The sequence below is a fragment of the Chaetura pelagica genome, unplaced genomic scaffold (genome assembly GCF_000747805.2).
Source record: "Chaetura pelagica isolate M959 unplaced genomic scaffold, ChaPel_1.0 scaffold433, whole genome shotgun sequence".
Lineage (NCBI taxonomy): Eukaryota > Metazoa > Chordata > Aves > Apodiformes > Apodidae > Chaetura > Chaetura pelagica.
In genome coordinates this window covers 1695385-1711222 of record NW_009952574.1, presented here as the reverse complement: position 1 = coordinate 1711222, position 15838 = coordinate 1695385, and the positions used below count along the sequence as shown (strand labels likewise).

Genomic DNA, 15838 nt, shown 5'->3' with positions numbered 1-15838 from the left:
CTGGAGCTGAAAATGGAAAATGTTTTTTCATTGGTTTTGGCTGATGGTGCCAACATCTGCCTTGGCATTTCCCTGGGTAATGAATGGTATTAGCACTACTTTGGGTTTCTGCTTTATCATTTGTGTCTCATAGGATTAAAAAAAAAAAATAGGTGAGAGCAGATCTTCTGTATAGCTGTTCAGAAGCAGATTTTATTGATTTTGGGGGTGCTTAAATTTAACCTTTCAAATAGAAATGAGCTTTGGAGAAAATTTGGGCCAAAATTCTCAAATGGCAATGTCTAATACTAGATTCTTACTACAGTTCCTTTATAGCAGGCTCCAGTTCTTTGTTCATTTCCTGCAATAGTTAGAAGGATGGAGTAAAATCTGTGACTGGATCTCCTAGATGGTAGTAATACATTTTAGCAACGTCAGTTCATGTTTAGGTGAATTCTGTGGTGGAATCTGCTGGCTCCATGAAACTGTAAATTCTTTAATAGCTCACATTTTTGCCTTCTTTGTTCCTGGGATGTTGTTTGTTTGGTTGCAGTTATTTACAGTTCACTGCTGGGGTTTGTTGTTTGGTTTTTTTTGAGATCCTAGCAAGAAATTCCAGAGACAGCTGCAAAATATATCTTTAATCAATTTTTGGAAGACTGGTTCCCTAACTAACATAATTCTTTCAGCTAAGGCACAGTATAAACTCTTCTGCAGCCACTCAGGGAAAAAGTCTTCCTGACAAAACCCTTCTTTTCATGGATTGCTGTTGTGTTATCAGTGTGTGGTTCAGGCAAGTGTGAGTGTTGTAATTTATGTACATTGGTCCTATCAGCACTGTGCTATCTTGCCCCCTGATTGCTTTTTTATTAAGAAGTGTCTTGTGCCATTTTTTAAACTTCTCAGGATGAGCCTATGAGAGCTGATGTTGCTGGTCATGTTTTTTCTATGTATGTCTGTAGGCAGAAAGAACAGAACAAGGGGACAGTATGTGGGGTTTTAGACCAGCAATATTCTATAGGCAAATAACATCATTTGGGCTTGCATCATTCAAATGGTAATAGTGTAAATGTTGCTGATAACAGTCAGAGAAGCCGGTTTGTGTGAGGAAATAGTGGCGTGTTTCTGTTAGACTTTTGTCTGCAAAATGAAGAATTCTCAAGTGTATTGGGATTAAAACAACCCGCACAGATCAGACGTTTTCAGATCCACGAGGTCTGATTCAGACTTACCTCTCATTTTTGCAAACCTAATTTGTGTGCAAATTTTGTGCAGAACATTTGGTGTGGCAGCAATTCCACTGTGAATTCACTTGAGGTAGCAAGGCCAAGAGGTTTTATTGAACTAGTGCTTTTCTTCTAATTGCATTTAAATGTTTGCCTGTTTCAGTGTTGGTGGTAGGAGTTGGGTCTAATTTGCCACTGAATTGCAAGTCTTCATTCATTGCTTTTCCTTTGCACTCATGCAGATTTCCTGGTTTCCCTTCTGTCTTTCACAGGTCAGGATCGCAGTGAAGCCACTTTAATAAAGAGGTTTAAAGGTGACGGTGTCCGATACAAAGCAAAACTGATTGGGATAGATGAGGTTTCTGCAGCACGAGGAGACAAGTTATGCCAAGACTCCATGATGAAGCTCAAGGTGCAGTGGAACTTTTAATGTTTAATATTATGGAGTCGAGGGAAGTGAGTTTCAGCTTGAACTTTTACTCATTCTCCTTTCATGACACTGAGGCACACTCTGGTTAATTATGTATTGAAATCAGTCAATTTTACATGAACTCCAGTCTGGTATTGCTTATTCCAGTTTCATTTTAATACATTATCTCTGAGTTCAGTAGTTATTCATGATTGGCACCGCAGCAATTTGTCCGCAAATTATAAACAACACATCTGCAAATTGAATAATTTTATTATGCAAAAGGGGAGGTAAACCACTATGAAGAAAGATGGTATATCAGAATGTTTTATATGAGAGTCCTAATCAGCTGCAGCCCTGCCTTTGACTGTTGTCTCCTGTTGGGAAAGGTGGGAAGGGATGAGTGACATTGTGGGGAGTAGGTAGACTAGTATAGGGGGGAACTGGTGTCCTCACTGGGAGGACAAGGTCTTGCACCTACAATGGGAGGATTGATGGGTTAGAGAATCAGGAGGCAGTGTGCTGAGAGGACAGAGCATGCAAAGGTAAAGAGGAGTCCCTGTAGTTCTGGGAAAGAAAAGGAGCAGTGACAAACTCAGAGAACAGAGTCTGAAAGCACTAGTGGTGTAGGAGAGTGAACTTCCTGGAGCATGTGAGGCGTCTCTCTCTGCCTCAGTCTTTTCTTACAACCCTCAAGGAGCATGAGAGCTTTTTTTAGGAACCATCCTTTATGTGGCCCTGGGGAGTGAGGAAGAGCTGGGGTGCTTGAGAAGGAGGGAGAAGATGCATTTTTATTGAGTTCATTGTGGTCCACTGACTTTCCACTTGCTCTGCAGAGTTACAGCCTTGGTCCAGGAGTAAACCTGGTGCAGTTTTTTCTTTTTTTTTTTTTTCCTTCCAGTCTTCTCCCCAGCCCTCTACCAAGAGAGCTGATGGATTTCCCATTACTATTTTGTTATTTAATTTTCATGTCTGTGCAATGGGAACAACAACCTTGTGAAGGTCTTAAAACATAAGGTGGTACTTTTTTCATTTATTTACTGGTGCAGTTGATTACATTTTACCTTATCACAGTGTTACTGGTCAGGGCAGGCTCCTGAGAAGGTCGAAATAGAAGTTACTATTTTACTTACTCTGTGGGAGATGCGTATCAGCAAGTTCACTTATGAAGTAAAAGCCTGAGATCAGGAAAATGCTAACCCCTCTATAGGAGTTTTTACAGCAGAGGTGTAGTTTGATTTTGAGGAGACTGTTCTTCTATAAAAACCTTTGTTTGCTTATTCCAGATAAGTGTGCTTATGAAGTAAGCTAAAGTTGTTGGCATTTTTTTCCTTCACTGCTTCTTGTTTTTTTTTCTTGGAAAAAAAGTAATTAAAGAAAAAAAAAAATTTAAAAAAGAGCAGCTTATAGCTGGAAAAAGTGTGCTAGAAATGACCTTCAGCTTCCATGAAAACAAATTTCATGGAGGATTAGTCAGTGCAGGAGTTGGAAGTGGGAACACATATGAAATGCTCTCTGGGTAGCATAAAGAGATGTGGTACCTTGAAAAAGGGAGGAAACCAAAAGTAAGAGGGGGACAATTCCTGGAAATCCCATAAGTTTTCCTTGAAAAGTGGTGAGTTGTATACAAGCAAATCTTTGTTCTCTGCTGTGGCCCCTGGAAGAGCAATGAGACCATCTGACCTGTTATTTGTTTCAACAGGGAATTGTTGCTGCAGCTCGTTCGAAAGGAGAACATAAACAGAAGATCTTCTTAACAGTCTCCTTTGGGGGAATCAAAATCTTTGATGAAAAGACAGGGGTGAGTAAAATAATCACGTGATGGAACAAAATTGAATCTTTTAATGGATGTTTATTTGAAAGCATTTCCTAGCTGGGCAGTAATATCTTAGGAGTGGAAGCACACAGGAAGCATCTGACAAGCTTGATAAAGGGTTATCATATATCAGAGCAAGGCATTAGATGACTGAGGTGTGAAGTGTAGCATGGGGACGTGGTTTGGTATAAAATCTTGTCCTCAATACTTCTGCAGAACCACTTCTTTGAGTACACAAATGCTCCTGGCGTCCATAAACACTCACAGTTCTGAGTCTAGAAAGTGGCAAGAAGGGATTTGTTTTCCTTCTGCCAGATAAAGAATTGTTTCTTGGAAATAGCAGCTCACAGTTTGCAGAAGACTTCAGCAGTCTGTGTTGCAGACTGATGTCTGTGCCCGTATGGATTTTCTCACCCAACCTGGGCCCAACTGCACCAGTTCTCTGGATGCTGCTTGAGACTCCTCAACAGTATCAAGGGACTTCTGAGAGTCTAAGGACAAGGATGAGAGGTTAGGATTGTCTGGGGTTGGGCCCTTTGTGTCATGGAAAGGTGATGGGGAAGAGAACAAGCTGTGGGAAACTTCAGGAGAGTGAGACTTATTTTCCCCACTGATGCTTGAGGTAGAGAGGAAGGGCCCTGGGAGATGGGGAGCTCCTGGGAGCAGCACACACTTAGAAGTCCCAGGAGAATCCTAAGAATTTCTATCAGGTCCAAAGCTCTATGTGACTGCAGCTGTAGTCCCCATCATGTGATGCACTCCTTGTTGACAGCAATGATGGTCTTCTGTCAGGTATGCAGGGACCATAAGAATCAGAGCTTTTATGTCATCAAAAGTAGAAAAAAATACATATTATATGAAATTGGAGGTCAAATGAAAGCTTGAGGTTGCTGTGTGAGGCTGCCAAGCAGCAACTCATCCTGTAGCATCTGGTTGAGGATGTTGCAGGAAACTTCCATGCCTTAAGCAGTTTTTGCCACAGCAATATCATGTTTGATTTTTTAAATTGCTCTGAAAGAAGAAACTGAAGCAAAACATTATACTACTTAGATGGAAAGCAACAACACAAACTGTTTTAATCCTAATTAAGAAGATTTTTACAGCAGTTTAAGCTCTGCCTTGAATTTTAAAAAGCTCTTGATTTAATCTTTTGAAAGATTAACTATTTAACATGATGCCAGAAATAAAACCCTACTGATGATAGATGAAATTATCTTTGCCAGTTAATTTATATTATTAGAAAATCAATGTCATTGAGCTCACTGATACAGAATACAAGTAGTTAGTAATGAAAAGCTCACTTGGAATGTGTTGTGTACAGCATGAGTAAAGTATTCATACAAAAGCAGTGTTTAAGGGAATGTTGCTGAAGTTACAGCTTGTGCTCAGAAGATTGGAAAAGGATTAGGGCTGCCAGTGCATTCCTGGCTGGGTCTCCTCATAGTTAGTAGGGTAGTACTTAATTCTGAGATGACAAACCTTTTACTGGCCAGAGAGCACCAGCTTTTGTTTTCTTTTTCATCTGCACCGAGGCCACGGGTGCTTTCCTAGGGCTCAAGTCTTTTTCTTGGGAAAAGAAGAAGATGAAGACAGAGACTTGTCCTGTGGCACTTGTCTCTGAGTGTTTCACAAACATAGGATTTATTTTCATAAAATGAAGAGGGAAAAGGGGTGCTATGTGGAACAGAAGTGTGGCTGAGCCAAATTGTCTTTCCTTGCAGCATCCTGCACACTCTCCTATCTGCAGCTACTGGAGGGGAGACATGAGAACAAGTCTCCTTCATTTCATAACTCTGACACCCTGTCTTCTAAATCTGGTGTAACCATATCTTCCTTATAGTAACCCTGTCACTCACTCACTGAGGCTTAGGCTGAAGCTTTCAAATCCACCTTCCAGATGTCTGTCCCTGAGCTGCTGGAGTGATAGGAGTACTGAGTTGTCTTGCTTGAAACAGGACTGTGACAGAGGCATGTGAGGAGCTTTCAACACCACTTCTTTACATGTTTTTTTTTCTGAAAGCAGGAGGATTGTGCCAACCTTTTGAAGCCTGTGTGCATGAACTCCTCTTCCAGTTCTTAACAGCCACCATCACTTTGGCTTTTTCCCGAGCCTAGGTGTCTCCATGTCCCAAAGTTTCATATCCCTGATCCACTCCTGTCATTCAGCCTGTCCCTGCTTCACCAAAGCTGCAGTTGCCAACTCATCCTTGTGCCTTCTGGTAGTCACATGCAATCTCAACATCTGAAATACACCCAATTATAGGTCATGGACAGACCTCACAGACTTTTTCTTTGAAAAGGTGATTTATCTTTCCAGAGTGTCCTTTCTTAATTTTTTATCATTGGCTATTGCTATCATGTCTGCCACAGTGGCAGTCTGTTGGGACAGAGAAGAGAAAAAAGCTCCTGAAAAAAAATGGAGGCTTCTGTATGTTTGGTAGCTTGTAGGCTACTATTGGATTTTAATTTATCACAATAAAAAATCAATTTGTAGCTCAAAACTAGCAAATTTTTTAAAATTGGCAGTGTCATAGCTGACTTCATATGGATGATTTAGGGGTATTGCTCCATAATTCATTACAGATGAAGGGCTGTAGTTGGGTTGCTACTGAAAATGATAAGCAAAGCTTTTCCCTCCTGTACTTTATAGCTCTCTTTAATATGTTCCAGACCTAAAATTCATCAAAAAATATTGATTTTAATAATGCTATTATTACAGCCATCAGGAATTCTGCCCTTTGAGTAAATTTATCCATGAAAGAGATTAGGTTGAAGGTTGGCATATCATTTGGGAAGAATTTATCTTGCCAAGAAAAATACGAGAAGGATTTACTGTGAGTTTGCAGTGTAGATGTGATACAATTTAGTTCAGCTATAGCACTGCAGTAGAAATGATAACACTCCTGTCTTATATCTCATTGTTCTCTTCCATGGATTAATCTAAATTGGTCCCTTCATACCACTTTTCAAATACTTGTCAATGTATTTACAGTGTCATAGGAGGGCCCTGCTTAGCAGAGTTCACCCTGCAACCCTATAATGTACATATACTATTTTAACCACTCAGCCCCAACAGTAGCTGTATTGTTGTATGCAAGTTGTATTTAATTTTAACTAACAGGATGTTCTCCTGTTCTATGCTGAAAATTGTCATTGCAGATGGGTTTTGACCTTATTTTATCTTAGAAATGTGCCTTTTTTGTCTGGTATTATTGTTTGGCCATCCATCCCACTTCCTCTCTCCAGAATGTTTACCAGATCTCTACCTCATCTGAAGGAAATAGTTCAGTTTTAATTAAAAACTTAAAACTTAAAAACCTTAAAAAATCTACCACAATTAATTCTAAACCCAGACTTTATCTACCTAGTGCCACATGAGAGGTTTCATGGCTGCACATTATATAGAAGTAATTTTTTATTCTGTCTTATTCCCCCTGGACCCTAGTGACCTCTCAGGATGGCATCTTTCAGACGCAAGGCAGCACAAGTTGCCTCACTGGTAGACTTCCATGGAAGTTCTTCTATATTTTTAAAGCGTGGCCCCTAGAAGGCAAAAATGCAAGTAGTTGCATTATGCTATTTAATATTTGGCTTTTCAGGGTGGAATTTTAGGGGTTAATGTGTTCCTTAGAGGCAAAATCCATAACTCTCAATATAGCAGGATATGCAAAAATTTTAAGGGACCATCATTGTTCATTAGCTATTTATGAGTATTATTTTCTTAATCACACACATCAGGCTATCTCTGTGATAGCTTAGTAATGCTTCATTAGATGTGTGTGACTAATGTGGTCTCCATAAAGAGGCTGTAATTGTCTCATTGTTTATTTATGTAACAATAAATCTTTGTTTACTGTAGGTTACTTTCCAAAATGTATTTAAAAATAATAATTAAATTCTGTAAAATACTTGGGGAAACATTTTCATCTACATTCATGTAATGAGGTGCACTTTTAAACCCATGTTCTTTCTAATTACAAAATCCTGTTGACTTAAATGGAAAACCCAGACACTGTGAAGGAGAAGTAAGATGAAAGAAAAAAAAAATCCTATCTGGCTTCAAGTAAAGAATTCTTTCTGTTAAAGAAAACTTTTGTATCAGCTTGTGGATATGTAAATTGCCAGAATATACTGCAATATAAATCTATGAGCTGTGGTTGTATGTAAAATCACCTAGGTTCTACAGTTATCCAAAAAAGCATGATATCCTATATCAGTATCTCATTTATTTGTCTGGAATACCACAAGGAGATGGATTGTAACCCAGTCAATGAAGGTGACAACCCCTTCACCAAGTTTTCTTAACTGTCATATGCAGCACTCAAAGAGGGAGTTTGATTTGCCTTGTCTGTTACATACTTTGGAGGGATTGACCAGTCTTTCAGAAATGTTGGCCCATATCTGTATGAAAATACAGGCTTTGGGTAGAGCCTGTGGGATTATAACATTTCTAGGAATACTGAGTCTGATTGGGTTACGGTGCTGCAGAGGAGTATTGCAGCATGGTGCTCGTGGTTGGTGAATTTAATCTATAGCCATTTTCTTCAGGTTGTCAGGATGAAATCCAGGAAGGATAACTGTGTATAGGAATAGATAAATGTATAAATATATATAAATGGGGCCTACAAGAAAGCTGAGGGGGTACTTTTTAGAAAGGGTTATGTAGTGAGAGGACAAGGGATAATGGATAAAACTTCAAGAGGGGAGATTTAGATTAGACATTAGGAGGAAATTCTTTACTGTGTGGATGTTGAGACACTGGAATATGGTTGCCCAGGGAAGCTGTGGAAGCCCCAGCCCTGGAAGTGTTCAAGGCCAGGTTGGATGGGGCCCTGAGCAACTTGATCTAGTGGGAGGTGTCCCTGCATATGCAGGGGGGCTGGAACTAGGTGATGTTTAAGGTCCCTTCCAACCCAAACCATTCTATGATTCTATTTTATATATTTTTATATAAACATATACATATTACTCTAACTAGTATTATTTTTTGAGGATTATGTGACTCTCCTGCAGAGCAGGTTTTGCCTGCTTGAGAAGGTGTTACTCAGTGAAAAGCACCTCCCTGTTCTGTGGGGGGAGACCAGACCTTACCTGTAGCATTTTGTACAAAAATTTTAATTTTCTTTTTCATACTGGCCACAAAACTAGCAGTTGTTCCTCTGCTTTAACGCTTGATGATACCCACATAAATTACACGTACAGTGGGTGGTTATAAACCTGTTGGACTCGGATTGGTCTCTTCTAGTGAGATAGTGTTATAGCTGTGATACGATCCAGCCACTGTCTACATCTTGCCCACCTTCCTGACCTTTTAAGCTCTCTGGACCTTACAATGCACAGCTTTTTCAAAGTTGTTGGTAAGGCTTCTAGAAAGTCTTTTCCAGGTTATTCTGAGACTTTATCAGGTTTGTGCTGATAACCCCTGGATTTGCTGCTCTTCTCCATTTGATGTAAATGATGGTGTTAATTATGCTGATAGATTGCTGACAGGACAGCTAAACTTGGCTGAAACAAAATTTTAGCAAGATGAAAATTCTCATAATTGGCAGAAGAAACCTTACTTAAAATGTACCAAAGGTACTTCTTGACATTACTGGAAATCTGTTGGTTCTGGCATCTTTGACCAGAAATCAAGGTACAATTATGGATCTGTAGTTATTTCATGAGGCACATGTGCTTGAGCAGATGAAATGTCAAACTGTCACATCTCTATCACTGAGTGTCTCTGAATATTTAAAAATAGGAATAAAAGAAGGAATTAATTTTATCTGCTCTCTACTCACTCTGCAGTGAGCAGGAGAGGTGGTGTGATTAGTTCACTGAATTGTTGTGTTGGCCAGGATGTTGTTAATGGTCCCTGCCAGGGGCTCCTTCCAGCTCTAGGCGAGAAGCTCACAGAGATGTTCTGTTGTCTTCATTTCTTTGAAACAGATCTTCACAGAGTTCCTGCAGGTCTCTTTATGGTTGATCTCAGGTGCAGCTCTTCTTTAGCACCATTAACTTACCAGCTGATGTTGAGTAAAGTCCTTCCTCCTGGCCTCCCTGACTCTTGTCTCTGGATTTCATTCCTGTGTTTCTAATTTCTCTTCTCTCTCCTTCAGTTTTCATCTGGCATTTTCTAAGTGCTCTGTCCTTGATCTCTTTTTCTTGTCCTGATATTACTTTTATCAGAGTTACTTCATTTGCAAATATACATTTGGTTTTGGTGTCATACCAAATGATGTCAGCCCTGTCTCCTTCTGTTCTAATCTTGATCTGTCTCTCCAGTCCTCTCTTTACACATTTAGCCGTCAGCTCACGCTTAATGTGGCTAAACCAGGACTTTTAATCCTGACTCCCAAAGGTCTTTCTCTGACCTCCTTTTCTCTAGGAGCTGAAGAAAGTATCAGCATCATCTATTACTCAGCCTCATAAACTTAGCAGCCTTTTTGACTCAGCATTGTTTTCTTTCGATTGTCACATCCAGGGTAACTCCAGATCTTGCAGATTCTTCTTACCTGCTCTGAAATCCAGCATTTATTGTCATACTTCCAGTTAAAACCCAGTCCTGCCTCTCTTCATCTTGTCTCCATTGTTATCCTTTTCTTTGTCCTTGACAAGTGTGACTTCCATTTTTTAAATCCCCTGCCAAGATTGCTGTCTCAGCTTGTTCCTTTGATCGTGCCACGCTTCTCTTTGCATTCCTGTGTGGAATCTGCTTTCACCATTTCATCATCCTGTAACCTAACTTTGTTTCCCAAGCTCTTCATGGCTGGCTTTACTCTTCATCCACTTTCAAGGAGCCATTCCACAGGACCAACTTTCATAATTCATTTCTTCAGTTGTCAAATAACTGATGCTGACCCTTGTCCCGTTCTAGTTCAGAGGATTTCTTTGTGCGTTCCTGCAGCAGCCCCTTGTTTGTTCTTCAGGTCCCTCCTTAAAACACTCCCATGCCAGAAACCTGATAGACTCAATGGTGCTGGGACTCCTGGTACCCTGTGATGACAACTTGTCATGCAGAGCTGTGTTGCCTTTTGCAATCACCCTCTTGTCAGTTACCTGCTATGAGCACAGCCCATCTCTATGCAGCCCATGAAATCTTTCTCCTGGCCATCTGTTGTTTCTGTTGTTGCCTTACAGAGTTGTGGCTTGGTTACAGAGGTCAAATCAACCATGTTTTCTACTGTGTCAGCCTGGCTTTTCAGGTGTGAACCACCCTCTGAGTACTCACCCAGGAAGACAGGACAGAGAAGTGATGGAGAACATCTACCAGGGCAGAGTGGAGGATTTCTTCATGCCCAAAGGGTTACAAGGAGGAGCTACTGCAGTCATGTGTTTCAGAGATGTTCCAAGGGGCATCTGACCCTTAGCTTTCAATGGTTGGAATTGGAATATAAACTATCTGGGATTACCTTTTAATTCAGTTTTTTAAATCCGAATTATTCATTTATAGAATCTTTTTGTAGGAAATGTTGGGTCTTGGACCAACAGGACTTCTCAGGACTGCAGTGCTAACAGTATTACCTACTAACAACAAAGAGCCTCCTGAGAAAGAGCTCAGTCAAATTTTGCATGTACGTTTGGAACTGGTGGCATCTGTGGCTTTTTTATGTGTTGCAGGACTTGAATTCAATGTCTACAGCTTCTGCCTGGGAAAGATCCCTCTGGCTGACTGGGATTCTTGCCCTCATACTTGGCAGTTTCCTGTCTTTCTGCCTGTAAATATGAATAGTAAGACATGGTATTTACTGTTCTACACACAATAAATATATCTAATTAGAATGTGGCAGAGTAGGGGACTAAAAAACTGTGTTATTCTTACAAGATTTTTATCATCTTCTGATTCTTCAAAAGGGAAACAGTAACACCGTTTCATAAATAACATTTAACAGCAAAATGTAAATGTCAGAAGCGTCTGTACTTCCGTAATTACATCCTTTATTGACTATTGTAATTCATTTCTTACTGGCCTTCCAAGCTGTGCCCTACAGAGTTTGGATAGTTCAGAGTCCTCCCCTGGGATTTTTTAATAGCCACAAGCTCATAGAGATCCATTTTATAGATGCTCAGTTTGCTGCATGAGGATTGTAAAAGACTTATGTATTGTGACAGTTCTCTCTGTGTGTGTGTGGGGGGAAAGATCCCAAAGGCAAAACTCGGGTGTGATTTTGCACATTTGGGATTAGGAGCTTTGGTTTGAACCTTTCATCTTGCCTCCTCACACTTGGCACACAGAGGAAGGCTGAAATTTCTGTCCTTCTCATCTGGAAACGCTCTGATCTACAGCTGAGTTCAACCTCCTTGTAGTGAGCATCCACAGGAACTGCCTTGTGATATTTCTGACACTAATTGGCATGTAGAGAAAGTAAAGCTATTCCAGACCTTTTATCCAAAGGGAAATCATTTGTAGGAATTTGTTGTCGTTGTATTTTTTGGTGTGAAAAGGGTAAAAATCGGATTGCTTTCAAACAGGCAGAAAACAGGATTTTATTACTTCAGTGATGGTCTCATTTAGCTGTTTGTGGCCTCCTGATGTTTAAGCCAAGCATCCCAGGATGGATTTTTGAAAGGGAAGTGCTGCTAGCTGCAGTGTGTATTATGGTATGGAGACCCTCACTTATAGGCATATTCCCTGTTTCCATTTGGCCTCCCTGGTATATGGGGTGTATCTGTCTGTAGAGCCGTTGGAGTAAAAATTACTATGTAAACACTTCTGAGATCATGTGACTTTAGTGCTTGGTGTGTTTAAGCAGGATTTGGGGTGAATTTTGCTAAAACCTTGAAAGTCAACTTCCAGTTGTAAAAATGTTTTGTTATTATGGATCCCATTATACAGTGGAGCTGCACTTCATCCCTCCACTGATGTGTTGTCCCACAGCAGAAAACTCAAAGTGTAGAGCTATTTTGGGGTGGGTTTTTTTGCCTATAACCCCTAGATTTTCATCAGATAAGTAAATTAGGCTATGAGAGCCACATTGTAGTGCCACTGTCTCCAGCTGTGATTTTGCCTAATAGAACAGCACCCAAAGTAGTTGCTCGGGGTGAGGGAGTTATTTGCAAGTACTTCTATTTTTAAGCCAGGTTAATGCATTACTTAGAAAAATCAAAGAAAAAACAGCAGAAAAAAATCAAGGCCATTTTCAGCACACACAGAATTATCATGGCTGGATTTCAAGTGCTCAGGAAAGGATACTTAGCAAGGGAAATGCTGACATAATGACAGCACAGGCAGCTGAGATGTGCTGAAACCTCCCTGGAGAGCAGTGGGGACCTTCAGCAGGTGCCAGCACAGAAAGTTATGTCCCCCTCTGAAAGCTGCTCCTCCTTCCTCTTGGAGATGCCTGGGCACCATTATGCCCCAGGTATACTGGTGATTTTCCTTCCTGTTCAGAGCATTTTACCTGGTGGACTGCTCTGCCACTTTCTGTTTGCCCTGGTAACAGCAATGCTACCAACCATGCTTCTGAATTCCTGTGCTACCTTGTGGGCTGTTAAACCTCTGCTACTGCTGGGGTCAGATGCAAGGGAGCCAGATGAACTTTGCCATCAGTGTGATGAGAGAGGGAAGCTACTAAGAGGTTTACTTTTAAAGGGACTTGGAGTTTGCAGGATCATAGTAATGGATCTCTATTGGCAATAAAACCAGTGGATGATGTTCTGCCTACAGCAACATCTTTGTGTTTACAAGGATAGAAAGAGCTTTGTTCAATATGATAGTCCAGAGGGACAGGTAAATGCCTTTTCTTCCACTTAGTCTGTGTAATAAGGGGCCTGAGGAAGAAGAAGAGGAAGGACAGTGATTTCCACTGGATGCTCTTATTTGTTACCCAGCACAGAGAGCTGGTTTTACCCCCCATCTGTCAGTTGAATAAATAACAGATTTCAGATACCAGTAGATCTTTGTTTAATATATAAATAAGTGATCATAAAAATTGTCTTTTTAAATGCAATAATTGTGCTCACAACCTCTGGTTCCACGCTGTATGCTCAGTGTGCAAGCAGCCACGTGTGGCAGAGCCAAAGGGCTGGAACAGCATCTCCCACTGTGCTACCCAGCACCTGCTGGTAATCATGGCAAGTCCCTAAATTGTAGCACTCTTCTAGAAGAAGCAGCATTTAATGGACTGTAGCTATCTCTGCTTTTAATACCTTTTAATCCTTTGTGGTTCCCATCCTATTTCTGAATCGTTGTACTCTGAGCGAGGCAAGCAGCCACGTTCCTGCAGACTTTAAAGGGAGTGCTGTGAAGTAGGTGAGGCAGAGCACTAATTAATTTGAGTGCCTTGACATTTAAAGCAAATGAGAAGTCTTGAGTATCTGCAAATACTGGATGTGGCTCCTAGCCCCTGCTCTGCATAGCTCTGAGTATTCTTTTTTTTCATTTTAGGTAGTCAAAATATGGATATAAATTCAATTTTTTTTATTCTATCCTTGCTTTTTAAAAGGCTGAGTTGGTTTATAGAAGATTTTAGAGCCTTCTGGGATCTTTAAGTAGCCATATGTGCTCCTGTGAATAATACAGGAATGTGGAAGTGTTTTAAAGTGTAAAGCAGGTGAGAATGGCACCTGTACACATATAAGGCTGAGTGCTGAGCGGTGCTGGGAGTGAAGTAATGAGGGACTTCAGTTTTGATTAGGAAAAGGAGAAGACCTGCTGTGCACAGGAGTTGTAAAGGGTGGGGGAGAACTAAAGGAACAAGTAATAGAAAACAAGCCAGCATCCATCCATCAAAGCTATGAAGGGCTCTACTGAGTGCATTTAAGTGAAAGGTGGGGGCAGCACCGCCCGACAGCTTTTCTGAAAGGCAAACCCTGTGTGACACCCACTGCCAGGACAGAAAAGCAAGGCAGGGAGAGAGAACAGCCAGTATGGTAGAGTTATGCTCTCTGCTGGGCCAGGTCTGTGTGCGGACTAATCATGTTTGCTTTTGAAGATTTCAAATAGCAGAAAACTAAACCCAAGCATTTGGCCTGCTTTACATGTAAGTGAGCAGAGAAGAAACAACTGAGCATTAAAATGCCCAAATGGGAGCTTTAGGGCTCCCTTTTGGAAGGGGCCAGGTCAGAACCTACTAATTCCCTCCATTGCCTGAATTGAAATGTAGAACTATTGTCATACCATGTGCCAAGCACCTACTGAGTGTGATGTTAGAAATTCCTACCTTGGAATAATGCTGGGGAAAAAAACAAACAGCAAAATTAAGCTGAAAAGGTCTTGCAAATTCTTTGTTCTTTTTCAGCAAAAGGTTGTGTTGGGTGAACTTCCCTACTTTTTTTGCCTTCATTTTTAATTGGCTCCAGAACATGAAGTACTAGTTATACACAGGTGGTGAATTTGTAGAGTCCTTCTCTGTTCTTGTTCTTCTTTGTACATGTGCTTTCCCGCAGCCCCCTTTAAAATCTTATTAAATTGATATGAGTATCTGGGAGACAGATAGACAAATGTAAAATAAATCCCTCTTGTCCCTTTCCCCTCTTATGGAGAAGTTTGCAGCATTATGGAAGTAGATTTATGGTTAAAGAAAGTTGCTGTTTGGCGACTATTGGGTGCAACTTAAAATTTAGTATTGGAGTATAGGTGGCTTTTTTTGGTCTTTGCAAGCTCTGCTTTCTTGGGTTTGCAAAGCAAATCAAGAATTGGAGGCTGGTTTTCACTGATGAGCTTTTCAAACCACAGGCTAGAACAAGAGGGTGGGTCATAATGCTTATTGAATCTGAAGCAGCTGAGATCTAAGACAGTTAAAGCCAAAAATTGCCTCCAAAGCCCCTAGGAGTTGTATGAAGATATTTCTTTTGCTGTTCATGTAGATTGAAAGCATTTCAGCAGGTGAGGAATATTGGTGAAAAGGAAGAAAGTGCCTTGTAAAATTAAAGTCTTCTCAAAAGACCTTCACAGGCTGTAAAGATGAAGGCAATAAAAATATCGAGACATTCAGTGATGCTGTAACAAATTGTCTCATTGAACATTGTGCTCCCTCAAATTCAAGATTTAATTTATGTGGGTCTTACAAGCTTCAGAGTATATCAGGAAGAAATCCAAGGCATAGTCAGAGGTGTCTGTTGTTCCATGTAGGCTGTATCCAAGCTTTGGCTTGAGAGTGGAGAGGCAATACTGGCATATTTATGGCTATTTTGATCTGCTGCCCATTTTGCAGAAGGTGACGAAGTGGTTACTAAGGGTGAATACACTTGGGATAGATTTGTTACAGCCCTGGAAACCCAGAAGTGGCCACCAGGCAGCTGCCATCCCAAAGAATAGAATGACATCCTTTTAGGCAGGTACTGTTACGTGTACACCAGGTAGAAGCAGTAAAATGGCAAGGTGACACAATGTATAATAGCCTATAGGCAGCCCCATACGGTTGCTGTGTAGGGCCATGTTGCATTACTGAGCTAATTATGACCCAGTAGGGCCAAACCCTTCTT

At 40.7% G+C, this 15838-nt stretch overlaps 1 protein-coding gene across 2 annotated transcripts in view; it reads left to right on the top strand.

Annotated features, from left to right (window-relative positions):
- Nucleotides 1–15838, top strand: part of DAB1 (Dab, reelin signal transducer, homolog 1 (Drosophila)) — a 97978-nt gene that overhangs the window by 54908 nt on the left and 27232 nt on the right. For both annotated transcript variants that reach the window (XM_009993572.1, XM_009993573.1), the window contains exons 2-3: nucleotides 1478–1617; nucleotides 3317–3415. In XM_009993572.1, coding sequence (XP_009991874.1) covers nucleotides 1478–1617; nucleotides 3317–3415 — 239 coding nt within the window. The remainder of the gene's footprint in view (nucleotides 1–1477; nucleotides 1618–3316; nucleotides 3416–15838) is intronic.